The sequence below is a fragment of the Filicampus tigris genome, chromosome 10 (genome assembly GCF_054856515.1).
Source record: "Filicampus tigris isolate MCC_2025a chromosome 10, RoL_Ftig_1.0, whole genome shotgun sequence".
Taxonomy (NCBI): Eukaryota; Metazoa; Chordata; class Actinopteri; order Syngnathiformes; family Syngnathidae; genus Filicampus; species Filicampus tigris.
In genome coordinates, this window is record NC_141226.1 from 22,487,025 (window position 1) to 22,507,785 (window position 20,761).

The 20,761-nt window shown below is 42.5% G+C and overlaps 2 protein-coding genes across 7 annotated transcripts; one reads left to right on the forward strand and one right to left on the reverse strand.

The window, feature by feature from the left end:
• Positions 1 to 1,192: 1,192 nt before the first annotated feature.
• Positions 1,193 to 6,762, reverse strand: LOC147141370 (growth arrest and DNA damage-inducible protein GADD45 alpha-like). Of its 3 annotated transcripts, XM_086042271.1 has the most exons (5): positions 6,617 to 6,762; positions 6,149 to 6,252; positions 3,475 to 3,576; positions 3,073 to 3,349; positions 1,193 to 1,449 (listed from the first exon to the last, which is right to left on the reverse strand). In XM_086042271.1, exons 3-5 carry the CDS (start codon positions 3,573 to 3,575, stop codon positions 1,336 to 1,338), a joined length of 492 nt encoding a protein of 163 aa, XP_085898397.1. In that variant the 5' UTR covers position 3,576; positions 6,149 to 6,252; positions 6,617 to 6,762; the 3' UTR covers positions 1,193 to 1,335. The 3 variants fall into 3 exon arrangements, with proteins under 3 accessions (XP_085898397.1, XP_085898398.1, XP_085898396.1); XM_086042272.1 differs by lacking the exons at positions 6,149 to 6,252; positions 6,617 to 6,762 and adding an exon at positions 5,847 to 6,130; XM_086042270.1 differs by lacking the exons at positions 6,149 to 6,252; positions 6,617 to 6,762 and adding an exon at positions 3,998 to 5,184.
• A 3,465-nt stretch (positions 6,763 to 10,227) lies between these two features.
• On the forward strand, positions 10,228 to 17,831 carry LOC147141371 (sodium- and chloride-dependent GABA transporter 3-like). 4 transcript variants are annotated; one of them, XM_086042269.1, is made up of 16 exons: positions 10,228 to 10,833; positions 10,957 to 11,481; positions 11,554 to 11,688; positions 11,773 to 11,810; positions 11,871 to 11,913; positions 12,768 to 12,849; positions 12,932 to 13,064; positions 13,156 to 13,290; positions 14,049 to 14,152; positions 14,244 to 14,368; positions 14,927 to 15,039; positions 15,595 to 15,732; positions 15,855 to 15,957; positions 16,058 to 16,158; positions 16,988 to 17,158; positions 17,254 to 17,831. In XM_086042269.1, the coding sequence occupies exons 2-16, from the start codon at positions 11,298 to 11,300 to the stop codon at positions 17,356 to 17,358; spliced, it is 1,710 nt and encodes a 569-aa protein (XP_085898395.1). In that variant the 5' UTR covers positions 10,228 to 10,833; positions 10,957 to 11,297; the 3' UTR covers positions 17,359 to 17,831. The 4 variants fall into 4 exon arrangements, with proteins under 4 accessions (XP_085898395.1, XP_085898392.1, XP_085898391.1 ...); XM_086042266.1 differs by having other exon boundaries at positions 10,228 to 10,454; positions 10,686 to 10,833; positions 11,773 to 11,913; XM_086042265.1 differs by having other exon boundaries at positions 11,773 to 11,913.
• The last annotated feature ends 2,930 nt before the right edge of the window (positions 17,832 to 20,761 follow it).

The following is a 20,761-nucleotide window of genomic DNA, read 5'->3' on the forward strand; positions in this document are numbered from 1 at the left end:
TTTAGTCTACTCACCTTTGGGGACTACTAGGTGCCATCTTGATCTCAAAAAGTGAACTGAATGTATTGGTCGTATGTGGAATATGAATCAAGCGGCAAAATCCACGTTTTTATCCACCTCAGGGGGCGGCCATGTTGCCACTTGCTGTCAACTGAAAATGGCATTACAGCGCCAAAGGGCACCGTAGTGCTGACTACTGTGACGTCATAGTGGGCGGTATCAGGATTAAGTAGCCGCCCGGGTTGCTGTCGGCTCATGCGAAAACGTCAAAGTGGCACGAAGGAAGCCGGCCGGCAAGAATGCGCGGCGAGCGCTCGCAGCCAATCAAGAGAGAATCGTCCGAAAGGGAGAGAGGGTTTGGATGAATGAGCGCGGTGGTGCTGAGCCACGCAGAAGCCGAGCAGAGAGAGAACGGAGGATTATTGTTTCCCTTTAGCTCAGAGATGGCAGCGGGGCCGCAGAGGCCAACGTGACCCCCGTGATCCGCACGTGACTCTCCCTTTACAGCCGCGTGCTAAAGGTCGCTCATTTTCCACAAATGAAAAAGGAGGAACACAGTTGTGGCTCAGAACAAATACTTTTTTTTTTTTTTTTATTGACATCAATACATGTGTCCAGTCAGATTCTGCAAAAGTAAAAAAAAAAAAAAAAAAGAAAAACAACATAAATATACTTAAATATCATTTGAAAATAACTTAAAATTGTAACACAACAATTGTACTTGGCATAGGAATTATTAAATACACACTTCACTGGATGTATAATAGCCCTTTCCCTTTTTTTAAATTATAGCAATAACAATATTAACAGTTGAATGAAATATTCAATCAAATAGCAAAAGGTCCAGTGCTTTAAGTGCTTTGTTTGAACAGAGATGCCGAGGCCCCGGCTCAGAGTTCCGGCCGACGCTCCCCCTTTTTCCTGAAAGGCGTCACGCAACGCAGGCCGTGCAGCAACAGCGGCCGCGGCGCACGATGTGATCCTTCTGCTTGCGCCACTTCCGGCTTTTGACGCCAACAAACGCAAAGCGGCTGGCTCCATTAACGTCATCCGTGACGACACGAGGGCCGTTTGCCACGACGGACAGACACAATTCCAAAACGAGTGGAAATCCCCGTCCCACTTTTCTTTTCTTTTTTTTTTCTTTTTTTTTTAAATTCATCCCAACGTCACAACAGGGTCTGTCTCTCTGGTTTTGTTTTGTTGTTGGTTTTTTTTCCGCTTTTGTTTTTATCCAACCCGAGAAGCGCTTGGGAACTTGACCCGCAGCTGGTAATACATCCGCTGCGGTGCAGATTTGGGAACGTCCTTTCAAGTGTTTTCTTCTTTTTGTCTTCATCGCTCGGGCAGGTTGATGATGGGCACCCACTGGTCCATGCAGCGGCTTTCCCTGCAGAAGAGGTTCACTTTGCTCAAGGCGGGGTCCTTCCACGAGGACGACTCGGGGCTCTGGAAAAGAAAGGAGAAGTTGAGTCATATGCGCTGCACCTAAGTGGACAAGCGGCCTCTGTGTGCCGGAGTCTGCGTGTGCGTGTGCGCATGAGGTATTCCCTTCTACCGACATTCCTCGCAAGTCGCGGGCGGGAGGAGTCATGTGTATGTTTACCAGAATGCACACGGGACTTAGTTTCAGTCACGTGAAGCGGCCTTGGTGTACGCTGCCAGTCAAAAGTCTGCACTTTTCGTGCAATCTGCATGAGAAAGTGTGGAAGTAGCAATGTCCCGATCACGCTGTTTTGGCACCCGCGTCTTGAGTTGAGTTGCTTGATTTTGAGTTATCGGCCGACACCGAGTCCGATCCGATCCATTTGGATTTTTAAAAAAAGAAAACAAGCACATTTCTAAACATTTTTTAAATGACTGCTTTGGTTCATGCCACGTCAAAAAAAAAAAAAAAAAACGGCATAATTGATAATCATTGGTTTTCAAAGTAAAAGCAGATGCCTGCAAATGTCTTGATTTGTTTCAACTCAAAGATAATCAGCCCGCTATCATGGAGAGGACAGAATATTTACTGTTGAGAGGCGGAAATTCCGAGGATTGGGGCAATTCTAAGGTAAATCGGGTCTCTAAATTATGAATTGATCCTCCAAATAGTTGTTGATTAATTTGATAATCGATTAGTTGTCGATGAATCGATTAATTGTTGCACCTCATACATATACCCATATCAAAATGTTCAGTCATCCAAGTTCATGGTAATCCATTGAAGTAATTGTGTTATTTCTTGAATTCTGAAAAAAACGTTCAACAACTGACTTAAGCAATTGAGCTACTAGCCAAACAATGTATTTTTTTCACAGGATTTTTCAAAGCCAACTACTCGTACTTTTAACCCTTTCATGCAAAGCGGTCACTACAGTGGGCAGCTATTTTAAAGTTGCTTTCGCCTATATTAATTCATCTAAAAAATGATATTCATATTTTAAATGATAACATTAAATCATAATTAATGCATGGAAGGGTTAAAAATATTTTTTAAAATGTAGATTAATCAATATGGGGGAAAGCAACTTTTAAATAGCTGTCCACTGCAGTGACCACAATGCATGAAAGGGTTCAAATGGAGGATGGGTATATCTTGCAATATCTGTTGCCCTCATCGTTACCGCTGCCCTGTTCACTTTGATCCACGTTGTAAGTCCTTGAGGAGGCTCCGCATTTTTCTTTCTGCAACTCAATGGAAATTTGCGAGAGTTCTTCCACCCAAATGACTGATGTACTTTTTAATCCCAGGAGCATGATGCCATTGGGGTGGTTGGAGTGGTTTCCACACCAACACTCAAGACTTGAGCTGCCCTACCTCGCCGATGTGCATGAACTGATGCAGCCTGCACCAATGTGAGGCGAAACATCTTCTAAAATAAATAAATAAATCATCCAGAACAGTCCCGTTGCGCTTGATTTACTGCTCTGAGACTGAAATAACCTGGATGTGAGAGAATATCTCGAGGCACCGGGCAGAAAGTAGATGACTTACAAATGTAGGGAGTCGTCCGAAAAATTCAAAGAAACAAAAAAAAAAAAAATCAACTCGAGTGCAGTGACAGGCGTACCACAGGGCGTACTTACAGTGACAAGCACACAGTGCAGGTCCATGGGCTCGCCGCCACTCTGCTTTCCTCCTCCGCCGCCTCCTCCTCCTCCTCCTCCGCCGCCGCCTCCTCCTCCTCCTCCTCCACCCGCCGCCAGAATTTGAGCCAGGCGCCGGGTGTTGTTCACTCTCAGGATGTTGATGTCATTCTCGCAGCAGAAAGCCTGGATGAGCGTGAAGTGGATCTGCAGGGCCACGTCTTTCACGTCTTCGTCATCGGCCGCCAAGATGCACAAGACCACATTGTCGGGGTCCCTGGGGAGGAAAAGATGACAATAGGGCATTGTGAACAACCAACGCTCCTGTGCGTACAATAGTACAATTAAAGCAATGCACGAAAGTTCGAATTGTGCGAGAGGAGTTCGTGAACCTTTACTTACACATTGAGGGACTTTGCTGCCTCGTAGACGCCCACAGTTATGCAGCCTTGTGGCAAGGCTCTGGTCAGGACCTCTTCTAACGCTTTCGCCACCGAATCCATTCTGCAACGACGGTGGCCCCCCCCCCCCCACCCAACAATTAGTTGACTCATGACCAAAAAGGCACATGAAAGTTACACTTTACGGCCGATGCTAAGTGGACTCTTTTCAAAATCATCTTTTTATGTCTTTGAACGTCTTTTGGCCAACGACTGCAAACGCAAGCGGCAGATGTTAGCACTTTTCGAACGTGGACATGCACACAGCCGTTTCCTCACTTTCAAGCCGTTTGCAGCGTCGTTTGAGGTAATAAAGTACGCCGGATCCTACAGAACACTTTGATATTTTTTTTTAATTTTTTTTTATTCTGCTTCATTTACATATTCGTCGCGTCTACACACGCACACGCCGGCGACCGGCCGGCATCGATCCATGCACGCACCACAAAAAAAAACCATTTAAGGAAACTGGTGCAAAGCCTTACCTTTCTTGAGAGTTATCCCCACTTATTTCCTCAAATGTCATGTTGTACATACAATCCCAAATCCAATTTCGAGCGAACTTCTGGTTGCTTCTCTGCTCTTCTATACACACACACAGACACGCGCGTGTCGAGCTTCTCTTGACTTGTGCAACTGAGGCGTTCAATCTAGTAGCTTCACATAAGAGCGTCGGAGGACAATGGCAGGCAGCGGAGGATATTTGCATAGCGGTCATGATTGGCTCTATGCTAATTAGTCGGACGACGCTCCAGTGAGATTGCACGGAAGGCGGGCCCGCTCGCCCGCTCGCTCGCTCGCTGGACTCCCGGTGCAACTGCAGCGGTTGGCCAAAGAGGATTGTTGCTCTCACGGCAACGGTGGTGGGAAGTAACGAAGTACAAATACTTAGTTATGGTAATGAAGTAACTTTTCCGGGTGTCTTGGAACTTGGTACGAGGTGGAGTTCGCTTTGTTTTTGTTTGAACTTTTACAGTACAGTGGACCCAGAGACGCTTATTATATTATTAGAATTATCATTATTTTTCTTAACCCCCTAAATATCTTGTGGTTACTGATAACAGCCAGTAAGCGTTTTCCACGACAAAAAAACAAACAAACAAACAAAATTACGTATGAAAAAACTAATCAAAATTGTGCGTGTGCTGGTTTGAAGTTTTGAAGCCACCTACAGGCCGCCGGTGGAACAGCAGGCGGTCGCCATAAGCGTCAATGTGACCATAAAGCGCCTTTTAAACTTTTCACCCCAGAAAGTTGCCATTTTACATTGAACTTCATATCAACTGTACAAGTGTAGATGCTGTGCCGTTAGAAAAACATATTAGACAAGCTCACACATGTTTTGTGTGTGTGTGTGTTTTTTTATAGATATAAACTGTAAGCAGATTATGTGCTTTTGGCTACTATAATGAATGACATTTGGTACTTTAGCTAATAGCATTTAATGAGCACATGTTGGATTTTCACTTTTTACTCTTTAACGCATATATTTCAAATTTGTGGAAGTTTTTTTTTTGTATATCAATTGATATTTCACTACTTACAGAGTGGACATGTTAAGCTACACACATCATGTGATAATTAAAAAAAAAACACTAGTTGAAACACGGCATTCTGATTCATTTTGCGTTTGTGGAATATGAGTTAAGCAGCAAAATGCACTCGTTTTAAGCCATCTCTGCGGGCGGCTATTTTGTCTTCTGTCGACTGAAAATGACATCACAACTGCTCACAACTGCCAATCACGGCTGACCTGTTTTCTGAATCTGAGCCGTGATTGGTCATTGTGAGCAGTTGTGATGTCATTTTCAGTCGTCAGAAGACAAAATGGCCGCCCCCGGAGATGGCTAAAAACACTTATTCCACAAACGCAAAATTAATCAGAATGCCCTGTTTCAACTAGTGGGCTTGCATAGAACATATTCTTGAAAAAAAATGTTTGCGTTGACTTCCGCTTTAAGTAACCTTTTGAATAAATTATACCTGTTAGAGTAGTTTGGATGCAGCATGCTTTTTTTTTTATCACTTGTGAATTTGCGTTGACAAGAAACGCTACTTTACATTGAGCTGCCATCCACTTGCTGCATGTATTTTTAGCGTCGTATAATTATGTAATACTTGCTGCCTGTGGATGCTCTATTTCAAAAGTGCAAACATAGATTAGAGAGTTCATTTCAGACGATTTTCTTACAGCTGAATTTGCCTTGATTTACGAAATGTATTATTCTTTTAGTTAGTGATATTGATGGGCAATACATGAAGTTGCACATTCCCCTTTTATATTTTTGTGTATATAACATTTGTGCTGATTCCCCAAAGTCAGAATGTACTTACCTGTTACCATAAGTACAGTGCTAGCGTACTTTTTTCATTGAAAAAAGTTGCTAAAGTAATTATTTAGAAGACTACTTTTTCTTTTTGAGCTATTGTGAGTGGTAAGCACAACCGGCTCGCAGGTACTTGGTTCGAATCCAGGCTCTGGCCGAGTTTGCTTGTATGTTCTCCCCTTGCTTGCTTTTCTCCCCCGTGGCGTTTGCATGTTTTAAGTGTTCTCCGGGTACTTCTGTTTCTTCCCACAGTCCATAAACCTACTGTAGCCTTAAATATGAATGTGAGTGTTGTTTGTCTATACATGCCCTGCATGCAGTTGGCTAACGGCCAGTCCAGGGCGTACGATTCTTGTATCTTGTGGCAGCCTGAAAACCACCAACTTCTGGCCTTCAAATATTCTCCATTTAATCTGGAAAAAAAGAAAAAAGAAAACATACAATACAAGAAAGGTGTATTTTTTCAGTTATGATTGGCTAATATAGCACTTTGTTGTTCGTCTGTTCACAACGTTAGCAGTGTTAGTTATTGAAATTATTTAGGAGTGAGCACTTTTGACAACTGTGCGGAACAAAAGAAAACAATTTAAAAAAACAGTTAAAAAAAAACGTATTCACGACTTGAGTAGCGAACGTTTTTTTTTCTTTTCTTTTTTGAATTTATTTTCACCCCACTCCTTCCTTCGTCCCAAACAACTCAGAGCAACGTTTTCCCCAAACTCCATAACAATGACACATGTACGTTTACGTATCTATTAAAAACTCAATTTTACTCACTTGCCCGAGTGAAAGACACCGAGAGAAATGACAGTACTTGATGCGCAGCCGCCTTGCTGCTAACGACGTGAGGCGTTATTAGGAATCCCAGGAGAGAAGCTCCTCCACCTTCCGGACAGTGGCAACCGCATAGCAACGGGACGCTCGCCGAAAAAGGAAGCTCACTGATTGGCCCGCTTCCGCTTGACGTCAAAACCAACCGGAAGCGCGCGCAACCCCGAAAAGACTGGCGCGAGACCGACAGTCACGTGATCCAACGACCTTTGATCCTTTTATCCACCAAAACCAGTCACTGTCAACGTCATTTATTTTTCGAACGTGTTTTTTATTTTTGGAGGCCAAAAATGTAAACTGGCACAAACAGGACAAAATCATGGTCCGTTTACACAAATCATCATCATCATCATCATCGTTTATATTACATACCTATTTCTTAAGGGGATTTGCTGCCATGCACTGACACTTCAAAGCTAATACATTTCCAAAAATGACATAAAATGACACAAACTATGGTATGCTGAACACCTTATGTATCAATATTGTACTTTCACTTTGACATCAGCTCTAGAAGTTTGCAGAGTTGTGAGTGACGGGCCGACAGTGGAAGTTATGGTATATTTTGCTGCCCTCTTGTGGCACATTAAAATATCAACTTTGCAAATTGAAAGTGCGTACAATGTCACACTACCCAGTACATGTAAATACATATATTCCGTTGTGTATTTTTGAACTAACTAACCCTAACCCTTAATTTATGGACAAAAATCATATGGTATAATTATTTCGGCGTTTCCCTCCCATTCAAATGTAACTGGACTTCCAAATCTAATACAACTGAACTGTACTAAGGCAGTGATTCTTTTGCATACCACTAGAGGAAGCCCGTCTACCACGAGTGGTACACGCTCCCCCGAGAATCGCAATTGAGAAAAGGAATATAACTGTCACGAAATATGCACAATATCCATTTGTCTATTCTCTGCAACACTTGCCCACATAGGATCACATGTAATTGGAGCCAACTGGGCGAGAGGCCGTGTACACCCTGAACTAGTCGCCAGTCAATCGCAGGGCACATATGGACAAACAAACCATTCACACTCACATTCATACCTTTAGATAATTCGTAGTAACATGCAACCTGTAACTTAACAAGCATGTTTTGGGAGTGTGGGAAGAAAAAAAAACACTCGAGTATGGGGAGAGATTCAAACAACAGAACCTCAGAACTATTATGCAGACGCACTAACCTAACCACTGGATCACTGTGCTGTTAGCTTCATCACAAATATTTCAAACAAATTGCACACGGCATGCAAAAATAGTTCTAAATGATTTTGATCAAAAGACTACATGGCTAACAAGGTGCTGCTGCTTATGCACTAATTATACCCTGACCCCATTCCCAGTTTCCCACTCAAATGTCGAAATGTGTAGTGTATTCACTGGTGAAACAATAACCAAGGTTATTACTCAAGATGTACTACAAAGTTTACCCGAAGAAGGACAACAAGTGAACAAGTGTTCTTTTTTTTTTCCTGCTCAGAGCAATCAGTGGAATTGAAGCTAACGCATCGATGTAAAAGCTAGCTTTTGTCACACCTCTGCCATTTGATCTAATTCGGGCTGCAATTATTTATTACGATATTAGAAGAGATGAACACTAATTGTTTCAGGACAGAGAGAAAGTGACCTGAACACTCTCAAGTTAAAACATGTCATATACTGTACTCCATATTTACATCAACTGCTTAGTATTGGGTTAAAGTACTTTGATTAGCGAGAATCGATCAAAGCCGGGTATCTCAAACTCGGCTTTACACACATGACTTGGCAAATGGGGGGGAAAAAAAGAAGAAAAGTGGACAGACTGCACTGAGGAACAGAGGTCACTCTTTTCCTATTGGTCCAATATACGTTTGAGGGCGTCAGGTTTTTCAAAGCATCTTACAATCTGTTCCAAGGCGCCTTCAGAAAGAACTACAACTGGCTCCAGGCAACGCAGCTCGAGGTACATTTTCATACTCGTCACCATTAATGCTGATGTTGCATCATCCTGGCCAACTAAGTCGTTGCATGTTTGACGTTTCTCACTTGAGCTTTGCTGAAAAATGCTATCTGGTCATTTCTGCTCAAATTCATTCTCATCCATGAAATGAATTCTGCATGTTTGTGTGCGGTGTTTCGATTGGGTACATGTAAGCCGCGTAACATTAAACCTCGGGTCACGCAGCATCATGTGTAATTAGCGAAGGGGAATAATTGTAGACGCTCGTTGCGTTGACTTTGGCACCGCAAAGCACACAGTCAATGAATAAACCATCGGGTTGAAATTGTTAGCGAGAAGTTAATAATGAATATCTTGGGCTATGCATTAAAAAAAAAAAAAAAAGCAGACACGGACAACTGAATTTGGCTGAGAGACGTTCCTGCCTCAAATGGCAAACGACAATCTGATATTGTAACAGGCCCTGCTTTGGCAGGCGTGTCAGCAGATAATAAGGCCTGTAAACGCCGTAGAAATGATAAGCACGGGAGCTCGGTTGCTCAACGGATCCCGCCAAAGTACAATTTCCCAAACGCACGGCACTGTCGTCCATCGGTTTTGTGTCTTCAACAATAAACATTTGAGTTCACAACCCCAAGTCATAGTCAACAAAATTGAAATCTCCCCATTCCGTGTAACGCAGTAGTAGTACTAGTCTGTACATTCCAATGTAGTCTTATCACATTTCAGCCACACGAAAAGCATTTTTTTCCCTTACGATGGCCCCTTGCCCCTCATGTGTTGTTGTCCGGAAGAAGCTCACGATGTCGCATGCGCCACAGCGAGCAGCCTCACAAGAATGGACGCGAATTCAGGTCGGCTTTCGTGACATTTAAAAGACAATGAAACCAACGAATGGTCTTTCTAGCGTTACTCGAGCCACCAAGAAGGGTACTCAAATCAACAAATCTGGATCACACTTTCCAAGGGCCGAATTTCACATTTTTCTCACAAACGTATACGTAAAAAAAAAAAAAGGTCAGTCCACACCCTCGGGTGTTATTTTGACAAATTATTGACCAAGCTAAACTGTTGAAAATGGCTTTTTTTTTGGGTTGGTTGAGCAAACTTGCCATTTTGGGGGTCTCCTTGAAAAGTGATGATTTTGGAGATACAAGGATTCCGCCCAGCGCCAGCGATATGGTGCTATTGCGTTTGTGGAATCCAGAGAAATCCAGCCGTTTTTAGCCATCTCCGGGGGCGGCCATTTTGTGACTTCTGTCGACTGAAAATGACATCACAGTTGCTTACGACCAATCACAGCTCACCTGTTTTCTGAAGCTGAGGCATGATGGGTCGTTACCTGAGCCCCGAGCATCTGCGATGTCATTTTCAGTCGACAGAAGTGACTAAAATGGCCGCCCCCAGAGATGGCTAAAAACGGCTGGATTTTGCTGCTTAACTCATATCCCGCAAACGCAACATTAATCAGAATGCTGTGTTCCAACTAGTGGGCCTGCTGGGAACATATTTGTGAAAAAAAATATCTTTGGGTTGACTTCCGCTTTAAGAGAGTTTCATCAGAGACAGTTGGGTCAGCAAATAATGATTTCAGCTCTTGCCTGATATCTTCACGTCTCTCTCCCATGCCTTGATAAACTTCATTCAAGAACACGCCCTGGAGTGTGCCTGCGTCGTACTTGATAAGTGCATTTGGCTGTTTTGAGGTAACCATCATTTTTTGGGTTGCAACCCTATCATTCGGTATTGCAATTGCTGCGCAGCTTCGATTTCCGACCGCCTCGCACTCATCGATTCCTGGAAGAGCTCAGCGCTGCCCTTCTGGTCAAGGTAGGATTGCTTGGAACTTTTCAGAAGATCTTCCTCGTGGATCGAGGTGTTTTGAAAGTTTCCACTTTTCGCTACCCGAAGTACCCTCCCGAATGATGTCTTTGTCAGTGTGCTCTTCTTTGTGTCCCTCCTCAATCTGTTGACGTAAACTGTTATGTGTCTTTTCATCTGAAAGGTACTTACTTGGACTATGTAGTCATTCAATTCGATTCTTCACTGGATTTCATTTAGCTCAGTACTGGGGCCTTTCTGTGAAGTCGTAGTTGCGCCGGCTGGTCGACGGTTCCTCGATGCTGTCCACCCCTGTTGTGTTGGCATGAATCCAAGGGAAACGACTCTCAACCGTCGCCGGATCCTGAACCATTTATTAGCTACCCCAGTAAGGTTCTGATTGCGTTGACTGGTAACCACCTCCCAAGGTTCCATCAACTTGGATGCGTTGGTTTCCAGTTAAAAGGTCAACAATAGCATTTCTAAGAGGAATTTTCATTTCTAATTTTAGATGAGGCCATTTGGACAACTCAGGCATCTCTTTCTGAGTAAACACCCTGGGAAGCTGATAGAAATGTTTGCCAGACATGTCTAAAATCTCCAGGCCTTTAATGAAGGACTTCATAGTCTTATTGTTGCCCACGGCGCCAAGATGAATCTTGGCTTTTGGTCCCCCGAACGTTCAACCTATGCGGAAGGTTTTCAGAGCAGAATCCGATGAAATCCGAGCCTCTTGTGACATATCGACGGCGGAAACTATTTTGCCCTCTGACCTTTCCGCTGGCACGTTTTCATGTGTTGCTTTGCAGAAGGTCCATCGCGCGGTCTTGACATTCTCCCGAGCAGGCCCAAATGGAGCCGACAGATAGTCCGCGAGCGAATCCGCTGAGAGGCGAGCGCGATCCAAACGATCCTCTGTCCGTCAAGAGAGGCAAGTGGGCCAACAAGAGAGAGTTTATTCTCGCGGTGGTTGGGGAAATCATCGGTCTGGGGAACGTCTGGAGATTCCCCTATCTCTGCTTCAAGAATGGCGGCGGTAAGAGGATGCCCCGCGCGCGCCCCCCCGATTGTTGTCGCAAGTCACCCTGCACTCAGTGTCTCCTCTCAGGCGTCTTCTTGGTCCCATACCTGCTGTTCCTGGTGACCTGCGGAATCCCCGTCTTCTTCATCGAAGTCTCTTTGGGGCAGTTAACCGGCCAAGGTGGAATCACATGCTGGAGGAAAATTTGTCCTTTACTCGAAGGTGAATGGCTCGTGCCGTGCGTTCAGCACAGAGGCAGGCGGCGGAGAATTCTGCGTGACGTTTGGATGGCTGAACTGTCCACAGGTATAGGCTACGGCAGTCTGGTGGTCATGCTGTTTACGGTAATGTATTACATCGTCATCCTGGCATGGGGCTTCCTCTACTTCTTTTCGTCTTTCCAGTCCGAACTCCCCTGGGCCAGCTGTAACAATACTTGGAACACAGGTACGCCACGTTTAACCGACGTCATGGCGAATAGCGGAATGAATTTGTGAATAATTCCTCACCGGTTATCAGTCAATCAGGGCGTATGCAAGAAAAGAGAACTCATTTACGCTTATATTTGCGCGGTTTCCAATTACGAATTGAACCCCCGACCCAAACCCGGGGGGTGTCAAACTCATTTTTGCCGCGGGCCACAATATAGTTATGGATACCCTCGGAGGGTCGATATTACCGAATCCATACAAACGTATGATCATCTTATATTATCGCATATACACAACAAATTGATGGATAACTAGTTTTGAAATCAGAAGCCGGTAAACGGTTTGTTCAATTCTTTTTCAATGTATTTTAAAGGAGGGATTGTTTACAAATGCTTGGAATATCTCATATATTGTGTTAAGAGTGAAGACAATTTCCAAGAAACATGTCAAGTCAACACACATGATTTGCCTTCGCGGGCCACGTCAAATGATGTCCCGGGCCGGATCTGGCCCCCGGGCCTTGGTTTTGACACCCTAACCAGCCAACCCATTGAGAATATGTTTGCCAAATGGTTTGACCTCAACTCCCTCTTACAGACAAAGTTGTGTAGGCTAGCAATCAAAATCAATCGAGCACTTGCAATGACATGAAGAAATGTACGCCTACCTAGAATTGTCATTCCTAAAATTCGGTAAAAGAACCAAGTACTGTATTATTTTACAGAATCTTAGGACTATATGAACAAAAATAGTCAAAGACAAATTGAAGTGTTATAGAGGTGAGAGATGATACAAACAAATGAAGATGAGCAACGTCGTGAAAGACAAATTCAACAAAAAGACTCATTTCACCCTTTTCTTTTTTTTCAGGGCACTGCGTTGATTTTCGAAAGAGTCATTCGAAGAACAACATCTCTGCAAATGCCACGTCCTCTGTGGAAGAATTCTGGCAGTACGTATCCTTGGCCACGACGCAATCGGTGAAGCTGGCTCACGTCTGCCAGACTCGGAGAGAAATAAAATGTCGTATTTAGGAGGAGGGTCCTGAATTTGTCTGGAGGGATTGAGGAAATGGGAAGTATTCGCTGGGACCTGGCCGGATGTCTTGGGCTCAGCTGGATTTTGTGTTACTTCTGCGTCTGGAAAGGTGTTAAGTCGTCAGGAAAGGTGAGACGCTAAACAATAATGACGCCCTCCAAAAAAATAGCGGAGGAAAAAAAAAAATGCAACTTTTGTGTTGATAGTGATCTCCTTGCAGGTGGTCTACTTCACGGCCACATTTCCCTACGCGATGATGATTGCTCTGCTGGTCCGTGGTCTGACCTTGCCTGGGGCCATGGACGGAATTCGATTTTACCTCTCTCCCGACGCCACACGTCTGTCCGAGCCGCAAGTAAGGCAAATATATCTTTTTCGACTTTCTCGCAAAGCCGGTAAATGCGCAATTTATTCCCAAGGCGCATCAACGGCAGAGTCGCAATCAGCGTCAAGATGTGCTTTAGGTTCGCTTTAAGTGCAGTTTTCGATAACACATCAATCGAGTACGGTGACATGGCGTTCTCTTTTATAAATTCGGATTTCTTTGCCGTTGGTAAGTCAAAAGGGTTGTCTCTATTTTTTTTTTTTTGGACTCATTCACTGACAAAACATTTTCGGACCCTCTTTTAAGCAAACGTTTGAAAAAAATTTGAAAAAAATATAAATAAATTCCTGGGATTGAATGGCTGGACTGTGAAAAGACAAATAAATTTGTCAATGGCAGCCAATGGGTTAATAAAAACAAACTTTATTCTTATATGAAACTGGTAAAAATGCACTTCCAATTCGCTACGAGACATTTTCAGACCTCCTTTTACATTTGAAAAATTTGGAAAAAAAAAAAAAAAATACTGTAAATAAATTCCTGGAATTGAAGGGCTGGACTTTGAAAAGACATATAAATACGTTTTTGGGATTGAATGAGTTAAGTGGCCAAACCGGACGTCATTTTCGCCTTAAGCAGACTTGTCGGTATCTGCTGAATGTAAACTATCAAAATAACATTTACTTTTAAAATCAAGTCATCAAGCCAAGTAACTCCGGTCCTTTTTAAAGCACGCAATCAGCAAAGTGACTAAGTTCCTCTTCCATGGTAACTGTGGCGAAATACAGGTGTGGATGGATGCGGCGAGCCAGATATTATTCTCCTACGCTGTCTGCACAGGCTGCTTGGCGTCTCTGGGAAGTTACAACAAATTCAATAACAACTGCTACAAGTAAGAAACGCTACTGAGGTACTCGCTACTCCGTCATCCACCCTCTTTTTTTCCTCTTCCCCTTTTACACACGTGACTTTCTTCATTCCAGAGACACGTTTCTCCTGTGCCTCCTCAACAGTTTGACCAGCCTCGTTGCCGGCCTTGCCATATTCTCAGTGCTCGGCTTTATGTCATACGAGCTGGGCATTGACATCTCGGAGGTAGCTGAATCAGGTACGACCATTTTGTGTCCACACCGCTGCACAAGCTAATGTTTTCCGATATTTTTTTATAACTTACTGTTGTTGTTTTTTTTTTTTTTTTTTGTACAGCAGTGATAACGAAACTATAACTATACGGAATCATACTTGCTACTCGGAGGTGGGCATTCCGTCTGACTGACGGACCGGTCCGTCCGTCCGTCACTGACGGACGGCCGTATTGCCGACGATAGACGGGAAACTTATAAAAAAAAATTTTTTTTTTTTTTTAAAAGACGGACTAATCTAACTTGTTAGTTCTTCCAGTCAAGTGATCAGATGTAGAATATATTTATGAGTAACTCAATTACTGTTTAAAGCAAGTAATCGGTGAAGTAACTAAGTTACCTTTTCAAGGTAACTGTGGAAAAACTGCCCTCATTTATATCCACACAGGAGTGCTAAATGACGATGTGATGAGACCTTCTTCGTAATGACCAGCGGTCACTTGGCTCTTTACACATTGACAAATGTAGCTTGTCATCACTTATCTCAATGACAAGTATTGACCTCAACTACGGGTCACTTGCAGGTCCGGGCCTGGCGTTCATTGCTTACCCTCGGGCAGTAGCCATGATGCCTTTACCACAACTCTGGGCTGCCTTCTTTTTCATCATGATTATCTTCCTGGGACTGGACAGTCAGGTGAAACTATTTTAAGACATGACCAGGAAGCTGCGCATGCACTGGCCACAATATTAGGAACACACGGACAATCGAACGCTGTTCAATACAAGCGCCGTTATCAGTACTTCTACCTTTACAAAGACATTAATACTTTATTATGCTATTTATGTTTGACTTTAAAAACACAGAAACTTTTTGTGAGCGTAGCAGAACTTTCGCTCAAGCGTAACACCCTCAGTCCGAACACTAGGGGGCAACGTTTGAAATGAGTACATACGGTCGATAAGAGACAAAAAAGAAACAAGAGACCGAGACGGTTTTGCGGCGGGAGCGAACACAGCGTTGTCATCCACATTTACCTTAAAGTATCGGTGTCGCAGCATCGGATCATTTATTTTCAAGTCAGGGTACTTACAGTATGGTGCATCACGACGAATAACCTATGAAATGAATTCATGACGTTGTGCTTGTTTACCAAAACTGTAAACAACAACAATAATGCAACAAATGACTGGGTTCAAAACAAAATGACTCCTATTTCACAATTTAATCAAATGTATTTCCCTCCCGCAGTTTGTGTATCTGGAAGGATTGGTCACTTCTATATCAGATTTGTACCCGTCCGTCTTTTTCGCCGGACACCGGCGTAAAATACTGCTGCTGGTTCTGTGTGCTATTTGTTCATGCGTCGGACTCTGTATGGTCACTGAGGTGAGTGTGTTTGAGCTGTCATGAATTCGCTCCCTGGACAGTGACTTTTTAAATGCTCTACATTTCTATTGTGACTTTCTGACGTCTTTTTTTCAATTTTTTTTTTTTTTTATGACCCACAGGGAGGACTGTATGTGTTTCAACTTTTTGACTATTATGCCTGCAGCGGCATCCCCCTGATCACTTTTGCCCTCATGGAATCACTTTGCATAGGGTGGATATATGGTGAGCTTTGAAGACACCCCCCCCCCCCCAAAAAAAAAAGTAATATCAGAATAACATAACTGGCAGAACATAATCTGATAACCTTTTATCTGTCTCCAAGGCGCTGACAATTATTACGCGAGGATCAAGGATATGATTGGCTATCGGCCCTCACTTTATATGAAATATTGTTGGAAGTTTGTTACTCCTTTTTTGTCGACTGTGAGTATTATTATTTGAGTCCTCTGACCCTCCGGTGACAATTGCAGGGATGTCATATTTTCACCTGGCTCGTATATCTCAATAAGGCAAATTAAATCAAGAGCTCTCAGTATGATGCGGAGCAGTTTTGCATGGATTCTGTTTTGGATTTTAACCACTTTGTGAGTCCTCACGGGAATGGTGCTGTATAAATAAAATCGACTTGCACCGTTTCAAACACAATAATACAGTAGATATAAAATTGTAGATACAGTAGTACCTTACGACTTAAGAGCTTTTTCAAGAGTTGAACCACTCGGTGTTTTTTGGGGTTTTTTTTTTTCAAGCTTTGACTTGCAACACAAAGTGGAGCAACATGTATACAGAATATATCAAAATAATCACAGGCATATATTGTTTATCCTCTGTGAAGAACAAGTAATATTACTGCACCTTTCAGAGGAGCATAAAGTATATCTGTATTATACTGCCCCCACCTGGCCAAAATACAGTATGCACACCAGAAGCAGCAGCACTGAATTGAAGCAAAAAAAAAAAGTGCAAAAACGGTTTAATTCCTTTACAAATTGTGTCATTACTGTAAGTTTTAATGAAGTACAACAGTATAGAGAAACACATGATGAATATTAGGTTTTTTTTTTTTGTTTTTTTTTTAAGAGATGCCGGAACAGATAATTACATTTCTTTTGATTTCAATGGGGAAAGATGATTTAAAATGTCATTATCGAAGCCGAGTTTTTGCAAACGGCTATCGCATAACTGTAGTGTTTATGAAATCGCTAACTACATGCCAACTTCATCTTTTCATACGTCTTACTTCCTTCCACAGGGTGTACTACTTTTCTTTCTTGTCCAGTTCAGCCCTCTGAAATACAATAACATTTATCAGTACCCCTGGTGGGGATACGCTCTGGGACTATTACTTGCATTCTCTTCAGTTATGATGGTTCCGCTGTGGATTCTCTACAGTGTGGCCAAAACGCCAGGATCAATCCCTCAGGTGTCACACACATCACAGGGCTCACGTTTATTTGATCTCCAATTCGTTTGACGATTTGGGGAATAATGGTGCCTCTCTCCTTTTTACTTTTACAGAGAATAATAGTGTTGACGACGCCAACAGACAGGTTACTCCGTGTGTCAGTGAAGTCTGAAAAGTTGAGTTTCATCAAGTCAGAAGAATGCCTCGAAAAGAAGTAACGCCAGCAAGCCTGGACAACAATGACACATGTAACATAATAGTATGTGTATAAGGATAATCGAAGAACTGTTTTACACGGATTGAATGATACACCTTGTGTATTTAAGAAAGGAGTGGACAACTGCAAGAGATGTTATTTTTGTGTTAACGATGATGGTTGTTGCGGCATTTTATTGAACAATACTGAACAATACAAATCAATTAATTTATTGTTGAATAACTTTATCTATGTGCTTATTCTTGTCGTAATTATTGTGCAGAAATAGAACTGTAGTATTAAAAGCGTAAACAATTCCGATTTTTTTTTTTGGCCGCCAGAGGGTGCTAGATACCTGCGTGTTTGTGAAAGGGTCCGAGTGTTCAACTACAGTTGAAATAGTGAAGTAGACACGTTGACGTCTTTGGAGTTAAAAAAAACCGATTGATGAAATTAACGATATATTTCCATTTACAATATATTTCCATTTTTATATTCCTGTTGTATTTTATTCCTTTATTCATATGTATGTCATGTCCAAACCAAACCGCACTGTTATATAAACACACCCACACACATATGCACCCACACGCACCCACACAGTGTGCTACTGGTACAATTTCACATTAAAGTTAAATACAAAAAAAAAAAAAAATACCCCAAAAAATGTTAAGCAGTTGTATCACATACTACTAAAGGGAGTGTATCTACCACACTACACTCAAACCACTCAAGTTAAACAGGGAAATTATTTGGTGTACAGAGAAGTATTTTTCTTATTTTGCCAAGTTATCAAAACAGGTACAGTATTGCATATATTTGACAGTAAAAATCCATGTACTTTTTTTTTTTTTTACTCTTGTACCTAAAGAGGAAGTCAACCCAAACATATTTTTTTCAAAAATATGTTCTATGCAAGACCACTAGTTGAAACAAGGCATTCTGATAAATATTACCTTTGCGGAATACGAGTTAATCCACTCGTTTTTAGTCACTTCAGGGGGCTGCCATTTTTGTCACTTCTGTCGACTGAAAATGACATCACAACTACTCAGGGCTCAGGTAACGACCAATCACGGCTCAGCTTTAGATAACAGGTCAGCCATCTTTAAAAAAAAAAATGTTTGGTTTGACTTCCGCTTTAAGTACATTTCAAAGTCTGTCTTTTCTCTTTTAACTTAAGCACGGGAATTGAGTCATGCAGTCATGTACCAAGTGCGAGTACGTTTGCCACCTCTGTTTGAATCCGAAGCTGAAGGTAAAGAAAGAGGAGGTAAAGAGCAAAGATGCTATTAAGTCTACAAATCATCGGGGTGCGTTTGCCAAAAAAAAGATGATTGGAGAAATAGGACCGAGTGTGTGAGATGAAGGCCTTAAGAAAACACTGACAGCCGTGATGAAGTACGGAAGAAGACAAAAGCTACCCGTGTCTTGTCACGGCAATGCTCATCTATTTGAAGAGGAGAAGTGGGAGTGGGCGATCAGATTTGTGTTTGGGGCAGTGATAAATGGCGCTACACGAGGAAAAGGGCTCAAGATGATGTTTCTCTCGAATAGCATGATTGCTCAATTAATTCTGCCCGCTCGCCGCTCGGACCCTTTTAATGTAGAAAGAGCTCTATTTGCTGGCAGATTAGCAAAGACACCGGCTGACAGTTTGCACCGCTCAAGGTATTTGGGAGAGCTAATTCATTCATAATGCCACAATGTGCCCCATCTATCATCTCAGCTTTTTCATCCGATAACTTGCCGCGTGCTCCCTCTTCTCATTCCAGCCGGCTGGCTCCTCTGGGGCAGGTGGAGGAGGGGGAGCGTGTGGGAGTGTGTGTGTGTGTGTGTGTTGGGGGGGGGTCAAACTGAACCTTTGCTTTATGTGTGTGTGTTTGTGTCCACGTGCATGCATATATGCGAGTGACGAATGCGTGTGAGAAGATAGGAAGTGTATGTTTGCAAGGTTGTGAGGTCGTCAGCGTCGCTTCTACAGATGAATTATATGCAAGCAGGCAAAGAGAGTCAATTATCCAAAAGAAGGAGAGAAAAAAAAAAAAAAAAAAACACAGGCGCTGCTGCGCCTTGTGGCCCCAGGGTCCCTTTTCCAATTCAGATAGTGATTTTCCCCAAAATGTAGGGAAAAGAGCATGAAGGAGAGAGTTGGATGATGATGAGTTAAAAAAAAAAAAAAAAAAAAAGAAGAGAATGAATGTGATGACCCCACCCCCCCACCCCAGCTTCTTCTGCACCTTTGTGCCCCCGCCCCGATGGAATCCAGAAGGCACAAAATGCAAAAGGCTATTATGAGGCCTTCAGAGCTCGCGAACGCCACTTATGATGGATGAGTGTGGGATTTAGAAAGGCCTCCTGTCAAACATCAGACTCCTCTCCTTGTTTTCCTTTTCACGTGGCTCGTCTATCAGCGGCCTTCCAGTTCGGCCGGGCGCTTATTCGAACACATTTCTAACATTTTGTAGCATTTCAAACCCTCTTTGCTGGTCCAGACATGACATGGGAAAAAAAATGAAATAAAACAGTGGTCACAAAATTGATATAACGTGCTTAAAAATGCACATTTGTGGCCTTGAAATATAACACACACACACAAAATAAAGATAAGTATAAGGTATGCAAGAAATGCTCATTTGTGGCCAAGAAATAAGTAAACATGCAAACAAAATGCTCACGTGTGGCCATTAAGTAGATATAACGTGCAAACAAAATATACATTTGTGTCTCTGAAATAGTTGTAATGTGCGTACAGAAGAGTAATTTGTGACAACAAATTACAAGTATGTGGCCACCAAATAGGTAGAATGAGTGCAAAATTTAATTAATTCCACCCATGAAATAGGTAGAACTTGTACAAATGTACATTAAATATGAATTTGTAGACACAAAACGGGATTAAGAAATGCTCATTTGTGGCCATGAAATAGGTTTGATGTGTGCGAATTTTTTACATTTGTGACGACGAAATACAAATACGTGACCACGAAATACGATAACAAGCACCAGAAATATTCATTTGCGGTCATGAAATAGGTATGCGTGCTCAAAATCAAAATGTGCGGCCATGGGGTACAGTATCATGTGCGCACAAAATACAAATTTATTGCCACTAAATAGCTTGTGCACAAAAATGCTAATTTGTGACCGTGATATAGATATAACATACGCACAAGTTATTAATTTGCTATCACGAAATAGGTATATCATGCGCACGAAATACTAACTTGTGGTCTTCAAATAGCTGTAGTGTTCGCATTGGGACGCTAATTTGAGACCTGGAAAACGTGTATACAAAATCCTAATACGTGGATTGAATTTCATTCTTATGAACAACTTGGAAGTCCACTTAAAATCCACCCGTTTTTAGCTAGCTCAGCGGGCGGCCATTTTGTCATTTCTGTCGACAGAAAATGGCATCACAG